This window comes from Vicia villosa, unplaced genomic scaffold (assembly GCF_029867415.1).
Source record: "Vicia villosa cultivar HV-30 ecotype Madison, WI unplaced genomic scaffold, Vvil1.0 ctg.002453F_1_1, whole genome shotgun sequence".
NCBI lineage: Eukaryota > Viridiplantae > Streptophyta > Magnoliopsida > Fabales > Fabaceae > Vicia > Vicia villosa.
The window spans coordinates 127,620-139,129 of record NW_026705933.1 but is presented as its reverse complement, the minus strand read 5'-3'; the positions used below and the strand labels follow the sequence as shown (position 1 = coordinate 139,129).

Below are 11,510 nucleotides of genomic sequence, written 5' to 3'. Positions count from 1 at the left end.
TGGTACAACACATAGGCGCTATTTCATTTGACTCCTATGTGTTGGGGTATTTTTTTTTTAAAAAAAATTCCTTTTTGTGTTTTTTTCGCGCAAAGTTTTTGATTCCGGTCTTTTATTTTCGTAAGAACGTCCGATAAATTGATTTCGTAAAATTCTTATTAACCCTAAATAATGTTTGCGTTGTCGATTTCGGTTTTTTAATAAAGCACACTTTATTGATGAAAGACTAAAGAAAGGTTACAAGAGGTGGTAAACGAAATTGATACATTGTCGTAAACATAAATTACAAAGTAGATTAAACTTGCGACGAGGTCGAGCCACGACTAGGACATCTTTTTTATTGTGCCCCACCTGACGACAAATGCTGCATTTTCTTTCCATTTTGTCGTGGACGTCCATTTTGGTTCTAATCCGCGTACTATTGGGGCGACCCTTTTTCTTTCTCCGCATTGCATCATCATGCCAAACTACCTCCCCATCATACTCAGGCCAGTAATCCTCCTTGGCTACCATTGGAAATGCAACACTGTAAATTCGGAGCAATGTCTGAGCCTTGTAAATTGGAGACAGTAGTGATATTGTGTCACGGTGCGCAAATGCACATGCCGCTATGACATGTGAGCAAGGCATACGGAAAGCTTGAAAATTTCCACAGTCGCACCAATGGTCGTCTAGCAGAACCCGATATTGTTGTCTTGGCAAACCCTCATTGTGGTCAATTGTTTCGCAAACACTGAAGGTGCGGTTGAATCGATCGAAAGTAGTTACTTGATGAGTGTTTGCTTTTGCCGATTGCTCTTGCATAAATTTCATGCAACTATCACTAAACAATTGACCCGATTATCTAACATCACTCCACTTCTTGCCTCTCGTTGAGAATAGCGAAGCCATCCTAGAGTAGGTTGCCTCCACTAGTGCAGTGATAGGAAGGTTACAAATGCTTTTGAAAACTCTATTCATGGATTCTACCAGATTTGTCGTCATGTGGCCCTATCGCACACCTTTGTCATAAGCCCTTGTCCATTTCTCCCTAGAAAGGTTATCTGTCCAAGTTCCCTCATCTGGATTTGTCAATACAATCTCACTCCGATAATGCTGGGATGTTGGTTGGGTTAATGCATAACCAGCATTGCCAGGGCCTTCATGAGTTGCCTATCCTTGATCTCCTGCATGAAGTTTTAGGCAATGTGGCGAATACAGTACACATGAGTTGATGGTGGGTCATGCCATCTGTTTGCTGGATTGTTATAAGCACTCTCAATGGAAGCGTGCCTATCAGAGATCAAATAGAGGTCAGGCTGAGGAGCAACATGTTCTCGGAGATTTCTTAGAAAGAAACTCTAAGCCGCGACAGTTTCACCTTCAACTATTGAGAATGCCATTGGAAATATATTGTTGTTTTCGTCCTGTGCAACCGCCATAAGCATGGTTCCCTTGTATTTGTCGTATAACCATGTTCCATCTATTTGAATTATGGGTTTACAATATGCAAACCCTCGTACGCAAGGTTTGAATGCCCAAAAAAGTCGATAGAATATTCAGTTTCCTTGGACAGGGGTTCCATCCGGGGCATGCGCGGGTAGTGTCTCTAGAATAGAAGCAGTGTCAGGTGCGTAAGTTTGTAGCGTAGTAAGGTAGCGGGTAAGATTTTTGTATGACTCCTCCCAATTGCCGTAGACTACTTCAATTGCCTTTCTCTTTGCAACCCACGCCTTTATGCAAGATGGAGTATAGTTGTAGGCTGTAACGATATGCGAGATAATATTTTTGACCTTCAAAGACGGATCAGAGCTTATGAGAGGCAAGATCTCCTGATAGATAAGATCGCCACTGAGCTTCGTATGATTCTGTGAAGTATTAGGGTTGACACATGTGTGTTGTTGCGTAATCGACCCTATGACCCAGACATTACTTCTCTTCCTATAAGAAGCCAACAATATGAAGCCACACTCTGGATTTTTACAAGTGATTACATACAGTTCCAGGTTTGAACGATCTACTTCAAAATCAACGTTGTGCGCCATGTGCCATTTTTTAATTGTCTAAGACATGCCTCCTTAGAAGGAAACTTGTCTCCTTCCTTTAACTCATCGTCACTTTGGATGTACGGGGTGAAGAAGATATCGGATGATGGTTCATCACCTTGTAAGTTCAAGTTACTCATATGTGTTGGAGGTGCGTACACATGAGCTGGAGGCACCGACATGTGTTGTTCGTATACAGATTCCTCGTTGACCATGTAGTCAAATTCAGTTTCTAGATCTTCTTCTTCCTCGTCTATGACATCAACCTCTTCTTACTCGTTGATGGGTGGGTCAATAACTTGCGACTGAACAATATCAGGTTCTTGTGTCTCAACCTGTATAGTAACGTACAACTCGATGGTTTCAAAGCCAGAATATTCGTGGTTAAAAAACATATTCTGGAGGTCTTCGTTATTTGCAATCTCCATCTCATAAAACTTGACGGTGCTGTTGTTATTGAAAGAAGGATACTTGTAGACAATGTTTGCAATAGGACCCATTGCAATCTTAGCCTGAAATCGCTGATGGGAGGATGTAAAAGTGGCTTTTTTGCTTAACAAAAAGGGTACAATTTCTGTGTTTCTCATCAGAAAACCGGCTGTTTCAGATATGTAAGTCTCACCGTTTATATGGGCATTTACCAAGTATTGGGGAGATGAAGCCATTGTTTTCGGTTAGTGTTTGGGTTTGGGTGTTGTAATATCAGGTGATAATAGGCAATATTGTTTGTGTGTGTTGTAATGTTTAGAAATATTGGTTGCCTTAAATAGGATAAGATAATGCTCTATTGCGCACTGTTTATCAACATGCTTACAGCCTTGCATTGTGTAATTCAAAGTCAGTCAATAGATTCCAACATGACGAGACTAGACAGACGCACGCTGATCTATGTTTGTCTCAGGATGATGTGACTATACAGACGCACACTGATCTATGTCTGTCTAAAGATTCCAAATTGATTGTAAAAGACAAACGCACAATGATAAATGTCTGTTAGCTTACTTAATGTTTGCAACAACCACAACAAACAAAACAACCACATTAATTTTAATTAAATGATCCAAGGTCTGATAACACCATAACAACGTTTGCATATACTTGGAAAACACTACAACAACTGGTAGAACACGAAATTACATTACAACAATAAAATAACACAAAACAAGAGGATTTTCAAGTATGATGTGTCCTACCACGTCATACACAATACACAATTTAAACTACTCAAGTTTTACTGCTAGAACAAGTGGATTTTCAACACCTCAATTAACTTCTCCACTTTGTGTCCAAAACATTAGATCCACATTCACATCATCTTTAACACGATCCCAATAATACATGTAGGTGCCTTTTGGGTTATTATCCGTCAATGTAATGTATGGACAATGATAATCTATTTATTTAACTTTCCTCGTTGGACCATCCAGTTGACGAAACCCGGTGTTGATGGCTCTAACAATTCTGTTGAAATCCCAATGCGGGTTCAGACAAACCCTCATGTGAGTACCTTCCTCAAAAAACACTACAGCCCAAACTGAATCCATTTATAACTATTGGAAGTAAGAACAAAAGATTTGATATACTTCAACCTCCACACACACACACCTCTATTTATAGAAGAGCCTACCACTTCTACCAATTATTTTTTAGCGGGAAAATATTGTACAATATTTTATTTTTGGCGGGAAATATTGTTGTTAATTATTAATAACTTATATATTTATTGACGACATTGTAACGATAAAATATCAATTCACTAAAATATGCGTTGAGCATTTGATGAACAGTTAAGAAATTATAGAAATCAAAGAAACTGCGACATCTAAGATATTACAATGGTTAAAACAATGTCTTCTCTGTCCTCCATCATCCGAGTGCATTGGATGTCGTCCTCCATAGTCGTGAGATGAAACCGTCCGCACAGTACATGAGTTGGTACCGTACCGTTACCACCCCTAATTTATTTGTGGCCGATCCGTTCTACTTGGTAGACCCCCGCGTTCACAACTATATCCTACAAAAACAACAACAGCAACAAGAACATCAACAACAACAACAACAAGATCAAGAAGAATATCAGTACACCCAGCAACAACAAAATCTGTTCCAGACTCCGTCCCGTTCCAACCGCAACTACCGCCAACAAAGTCTCTTCCAAACACAGTCCCAACCAAACAATGAAGCTGATAGCCAACACCAGTTCGCTAGCCCATACCAGACCCATTCACACAAACTCGCCAAATATTATATACTATGGGCCTTTATAATATAGACTTAACACGTTCTTATAGAAAAATCCTATAAGATGAAAAAAGTTTCAAAAACTAATTTAAATAGAAATATATTAAAAAATTAATTTAAAATAGGAAAATTATATACGATGGAAAGTTATTTCAAAAAATTAATTTAGGATAGGAAATTATATAAGAGAGGAAAATTAAATTAAAATGGAAAAATCAAATAAGATGAAAAAATATAAAAACATTAAATTTCGTTACAAAATTACATAAGGTAGAAAATTTATTTTCAAATTTTAACGTTAAAGTAATAATATCTCTAAATTGTTTCCTTTCTGGCACCTTCTTTTGCTGGTATTTATATTCATTCTGCTCTCTTTAGTTTTAGCCAATTTCAAATCATTTCTGTTGTCTCTAGTCCAAGCCAGTACGAGGAAGAAAATCACAAAGGAAGGTGCTTGTATCTACATTGGTTATGGTGAGCAACATTTTATTTTGCACCTATATTTTGTTCTGATCTTAGTAGTTTCAATTTGTTTGATTTTAAAAAATATATATATTAAATATTAAGATCATTAATATGTTTATTTTTATTACATGCATGCTTACTGATCATGTCGCAGGAATTGTAGACTGAAATGAACAATTATTAATTGGAGTATTTAGGTTTACTCTGATCAGGGAGCTTACCATCTTCCACAATAGTTCATAATATCTCTAACATTGTCTCTAGCTTGTTAATGGCTGCTTTTCTTCCACCTGGTGTTGTTTTCACTCCTAATGATGAGATTCTTATTGGCTATTACCCTGCCAACAAAAATAACGAAGACCTCCATATTTTCAATGGCTCTCACATGATTAAAGAGATGAACCTATATGACTCTGATCCCTCCGAATTGTCTCCCGCGTCATCCTATTCAATCTACAATGGTAGGCACTGGCACTGGTATTGTTTTACTACAAATATTAACGAGGAAAGAAGATATTGCAAGACCGAATTTTGGAAGAAGAAAGGAAATGTTCGTAATATTACTAATGCAGATAACGTAGTTTTAGGAACTAAAACCCTCTTTGTTTGTATCTTGGAAAATCCCGAAATGATTCAGAAAGAACTAATTGGACTATGTATGAATATGCTTTGGCAGAAAATCCGCAGGTATGATATTTGGGAAAACTAACACCTTTCTTTGTTTTGTAACTTTTGTTAACTTCTAGCGAATTTCGATTAATTATTTTGCAGGCTCGTTTTGTTATTTGTAGAGTATTTGATTGCCCAATAGAGATGGAAGTGGATAATGAGTTTGGGCCTATATCTGATGTTGATGAAACTGATATATTGTGATGAAAGTGATAATGAGCTTAGAAATTCGACGTATGAATTAATGCATTCAAAGAGAGATATGTTGTAGTTGAATAAAAGAATGACTTTCTGGTTTGTTTTTACGCGATTCTTATAATGTTTTGTGGATTTTAAGTAATAATAAATTTGTCAATTATCACACAGTTTTGTTGCACTATTATGTTGTGATCTCTATTTTGTATTTTATTTTATTTTTTGCAAATTTGTTTTTTTACTTAGTTTTTCTTATTTATTTTTATATTTTGATTGTTGCAACTTATTTCTTTGTACTTTCTACACTTATTTTACTTAGGGATCTAAATTTTTACTTTGGGATCTAAAATTTATGAGTTGTCTATCAGTAATAATGAATAGATACTACATGAATATCTAAAAGAATTTGCCAAGTTTCAAGGCCCTCTTGGTATATAACCATGAGAGAGAAAGTAGCGGTCTCTTTCCCTTCTCTCTAGTTTTTTGGTTTCTTTTTCTGTTGTGCTATGGAGTGGCAATGTTCTGGTAGGAAGTTCTTCAGAGGTTTAACTCCTAAATGGGACAGCTTCCCATTTGGAGGGAGACAATCGAATTCCGGAGAAAAGCTCACCTCATTTTATTTTTCGTCTTTTCCGGATAGATGTAAGGCAATCGATATGTTCAAGCTTTTTGGTTGTGTGGGGGAGGTGGTAGAGGTGGTGATACCTCCTAGACGGAATAAGTTTGGGAGACGGTTCGGTTTTGCTAGATTCAAGTGGTAGATGAGAGAATGGTTGCAGTGAGGCTTGACAACATTTTAATAAATGGGGTTAAAATACATGCTAATCAACCTAGGTTTCAAAGAAATGGGAGGAAAGAGAGTTTTGTTGTGGAACAGAAGCAGGTGGAGGGCCTTGAGGAAGTTATTCCCGGTGTCGCAAATAGTTGGGTGGTGAAGTCTAAGTCTTTTGCGGATGTTGTGCAGGGTGGTAGCAAGAAGGAAGAACCAACAACGAAGGAAGTCTTTTTCGAATATTCTTCTGGCGCGGAGCTAAAGAGTATATGGAAGAAGGCTTACGTCGGAGAAGTCTTGTTCCCTGGTGAATCTTATAACATTCACACACACCTAGAAATTGAAGGTTTCTTTTCGGTTAAGGTTTTTTCGATGGGAGCAAATATGTGTCTACTAGAGGAGATGGAGGAAGGGTTTATTAAAGAGTTGATAGAGGAAGGGAAATGGTGGTGGCAACAGTGGTTCAAAACTATTAAACCTTGGCAGGAAAAAGATATTGATGAGGCAAGGGTTTTGTGGATCAGAGTTTATGGGGTTCCTTGCCATGCTTGGAGCAATGATTTTTTTGTTTCCTTAGCAAACAGATTGGGTTTGTTCATTTGTTTGGATGAAAATACTATGTCTGGGAGTAACATGGACATTGCTCGGTTCATGATTAGGGTCGATTCAAGGTTCAATTTGTCTGAGACTCTGAAGGTTGTAATAGATGGTGTTCCTTTCACTCTAAATCTGCGGGAAGATTCGTATGGTCCTTTAAGGATTAACACTCAGAAGGTGCCTGACCAGGTAATGGAGTCATCATCTTCGTCGGGTTTCGAGGGATCTATAAATGATGAGATTAGGGAAGATGGAGAAGTTAATTGGGAAGCTTCTCTTGGCTCAAAGGTGGGATCGGAGGACTCCATTGGTGATGAAGAGGAAGCTCTGAAGCAGATAGAGGAGGCGGCGGTTGTCAAGATTATGGCTACTAGAGTCTTTTCAGATTTATCAGAAAGTTCTGACAACTTTATGAGGGGAGAACCAAAAGCAAAAGAGACTGAAGAGACCTTTGATAGTGCTGTTCAAGCCTGTTTGGAAGATAAAAAGAAGAAATTGGTTTGTGACCAGAAGTTATTGGTAGTATCTTCTGAACATACTTTATCTGAGGTAGAGGAGATAGGTGGTGATGAGTCGGTTCAGAAAGTGGATGAAACTGCAAAGACGAATTCTAATTCTTCAGTGCGTGATTTTGGGGAACGAAGAGGCAGACGGTACTAGGGTTCCACGTGAACCTTTTTTATTTAACAATAAAAGCTATTGTTTGGGTGGGCCAAGTGGTAAAGACCCGGGTAGGCCCAACAAGGTTTTTAAAAAGAAGGTGAAAATGGTTTTAAATGTGGGCCATTCTCAAGAAGTTTTAATTAATAATAAACGTGGTTTAAAGAGCAGATATCCCTCTTCTCTTTCAGCGGCTTCGCCCTCCCCAGTGGGTGTATTGGATCCTAATAAATTTAATGAAGGTTTACAACCTGATAATTCTGATATTATTAGGTGTAATACAAGACTTCTAGATAATTTTGGCTCTACAGGTGAAAGTAGATTGGAAAAAGCTTTAAATAAAATTGGTGTGGTGACAGGAGGGGTTACCAAGGATGGTAAGAAAAAATCAGGTAGTACTCAGGCAGAGGTTATAAAAAAGATGGAAGGCAAGAAGGCGCAATTAAATTGTTTTAAATGATAATTGGGAGTTTTAACATTAGGGGAGGAGGTAGTAGTATCAAAAGGAAGCGGATAAGGAGTATTATCAACAAAGGAAGGGCAGATTTTTTTCTTATTCAAGAAACTAAATTGGAGGAGATTTCAGTCTCATTGGCTAGAAGTTTCTGGGGAAATGACAACTTTGGTTACTCTTTCTCAGCCTCTGTTGGATCGGCTGGCGGTTTACTTACTCTTTGGCGAAATATGGAAGTGGAAGTATTGGCTAGTTTTCGTGGTGATGGTTACCTTGGTTCGAAAGTGACTTGGAAAGGAGGTATTTGTTACATAGTTAACGTTTATTATCCTTGTTCTTTGGTGTTAAAGAGATTGTTGTGGTCTAGACTATTAGTGTTGAAAAACACTTTTAATGATGGAGAGTGGATTTTTGGTGGTGATTTTAATGCGGTGAAGAATCGGAGCGAAAGAGTGGGGCGTTCTTTGAGGAGTGGTAACGGTGAGTGGAGGTTATTCTCGGACTTCATTGATGATAGTGGCTTAATAGATGTTTCTTGTAGAGGAAAGAGATATAGTTGGTATAGTGGGGATGGCAAATCCAAGAGTAGGATTGATAGATTTCTAGTCTCGGATAACACTATTCAATCGTGGGGAATTGTTGGTCAATTAATAGGAAATAGGGATGTTTCCGACCATTGTCCGATTTGGTTGTTAAGCGACAAGGAAGATTGGGGTCCTAAGCCTTTTACATTTAACAATGAGTGGTTTTTCGATAAAAACTTCTTATCTTTTGTGGAGGAGGAATGGAAGGGGTTGGACGTTATTGGAAGAGGAGACTATGTTTTGAAGGAGAAGCTTCGTTTAATCAAAGATAGGTTGAGATGGTAGAATATTAATATCTTTGGGAAGGTGGATTTGGAGGTGGAGGAGGGAGTTAGATTTCTAAATGATTCGGATGATAGGGAGATGTGGGATATGGAGGTTCACCTTAATAAAATAAAGGCTTTTAGGAGGATTTGGCTTAACTTAAAGGTTAAGGAGAATATGTTGATTCAAAAGTCTAGGCTTAAGTGGTTAAATGATGGAGATTCCAATAGTATAATTTTTCATCGAGTTATGAAGGAAAGAAGGAGTAAGAACTATATTGGCTCTTTGAACACTTCGATTGGTATGGTGACCTCGGTTGGAGACGTGAAGGAAGCGGTTAGAGGGCATTTTGATCTTAAATTTAAGGAGGAGTGCACCGATAGACCTCTAGTGGATGACGTTTTTGTGAAATCATTGAGTTTGGAAGATAGTTTATCTTTAGAGGTTCCTTTTACGATGGAGGAGATTAAAGAGGCGGTGTGGAGTTGTGACGGTTCTAAAAGTATGGGCCCGGATGGTATTTCTCTTCTTTTTTTCAAGAAGTGTTGGTCTTTTGTTAAAGAAGACGTGGTTTCTTGTTTTAATGCTTTTTATTCCGAAACCGTCTTTTCTAAGGCTATTATCTCCTCTTTTCTAACGCTTGTCCCTAAAAAAGACAATCCGTTAGACCTTGATGATTATCGCCTGATTTGTTTGGTGGGAAGCATCTACAAGATGCTTTCTAAACTTTTGGCTAGCCGTATCAAGAGGGTTCTCTCTTCTATCATATCTAATTCTCAAAGTGCGTTTGTTCCGGGGAGACAAATGCTAGATGGGGTGATTGTGGCTAACGAAATTGTTGATTTTGCTAGTAAGGAAGGAAAAAGTGTCTTCTTTTTAAGGTTGATTTCGAAAAAGCTTATGACAAAGTGTGTTGAGATTTTCTTAGGTACATGATGAGAAGGATGGGTTTTGGGAAGTTATGGATGAGGTGGATGGAGTTGCTAATTTTTTCAAGTAAGATGTCGGTGTTAGTTAATGGTAGTCCTGTAAACTCGGTTTTTGCGCGAACTGACTCCTTGCTCTTTTTTTTTTATTTTTTTTTATTTTTGCAAGAGTCGCCACCGACTTTTATTTTATCCAAAAAAGGAAAGGCATAAAAGAACAGGAAAGACCTTTTGACAGATTTTGGGTTCGGGGGGTTGGTTATACAAAGGGAAGGTTTTAAGCACCCTTTGTATCCATGGTTATCCATGGGCTCTTAATTGCTTAGCTCACTTTTTTAAATGCTTTGTTGATTTGAAAATAGAAGAAGTGAAGATGGACAATAGGTCACATAGGTCTCTGAAGAGTTTCACCGGGAATAATGCCCTTCAAATACCAGATGAAAGTTTTGAAAATAGATGAGAAGTTTTGAAAATACGTTGCTTGAAAATGGAAGTGTTTGAGCAAGCAATTAGGAGTTACTTACTCTTAATTTATAAGATCTTTCCTGTACGTTAGCAAAATAGACAAATAGAAAATAGCAGAAACATAAATAATATGTCCAAATGGACAAAGAGAAAATAACAGAAACATAAATAATACGTCCAATTGGACAAAGAAAAAATATCATAAACATAAATAATACGTCCAAATGGACAAAGAGAAAATAACAGAAGCATAAATAATATGTCCAAATGGACAAAGAAAAAATAGCATAAACATAAATAATATGTCCAAATGGACAAAGAAAAAATAGCAGAAATATAAATAATATGTCCAAATGGACAAAGAAAAAATAGCAGAAATATAAATAATATGTCCAAATGGACAAAGAAAAAATAGCAGAAATATAAATAATATGTCCAAATGGACAAAGAAAAAATAACAGAAATATAAATAATATGTCCAAGTGGACAAAGAAAAAATAACAGAAATATAAATAATATGTCCAAGTGGACAAAGAAAAAATAACAAAAATATAAATAATATGTCCAAGTGGACAAAGAAAAAATAACAGAAATATAAATAATATGTCCAAATGGACAAAGAAAAAAAATAACAGAAATATAAATAATAAATAATAAAATAAAGCATAAAGCAAGAAATATAAAGAACAATATAATAAAATGCGGAATTTAAAGTCAATTGTTAGTATGTTAGCACGTGAATCATCTTGAAGCTAGTCAAGTATATTCACGATGTTAGTGAAGATCGATGGTGAGTGAATGATGATCTCGGATTTAAAATTAATGAAAATTTATCAGAAGCTTGATAGAATCATAGCGACTACACGATAAATTTCCAAAAGTCTTAAAACAACTGCATACAATCTCTGCCATATTTGATCTTTTATTCTGATTCGGGACAAAGGAAAAAGATAAGAAACAATATCAAATAATATACAAAAATAAATATAAAACAAATTAAACTTAATTCATTCTTTTTTGTGATTTTTCATGAAAAGATAAGATAATTAGAAACACAAACTTAAATATGCATCTAATATATTTTTTTTGTTGTTTTAACAAGAATTAAAAAAACACATTTATAAACATATGAAAATATTAAAAGAAAACTTTTAATCTTAAAAACATATTTTTTGTCATTTTTAATAAGGATTA

General features: G+C 36.5%; 2 protein-coding genes across 2 annotated transcripts; both read left to right on the top strand.

The window, feature by feature from the left end:
* The first annotated feature begins 8,079 nt into the window (after window positions 1–8,079).
* On the top strand, window positions 8,080–8,946 carry LOC131638863 (uncharacterized). The gene has a single exon (XM_058909408.1). The coding sequence runs from the start codon at window positions 8,080–8,082 to the stop codon at window positions 8,944–8,946; it is 867 nt and encodes a 288-aa protein (XP_058765391.1).
* Window positions 8,947–9,033: 87 nt separating this feature from the next.
* LOC131638862 (uncharacterized) lies at window positions 9,034–9,861 on the top strand. The gene has a single exon (XM_058909407.1). It carries the CDS (start codon window positions 9,034–9,036, stop codon window positions 9,859–9,861), a length of 828 nt encoding a protein of 275 aa, XP_058765390.1.
* The last annotated feature ends 1,649 nt before the right edge of the window (window positions 9,862–11,510 follow it).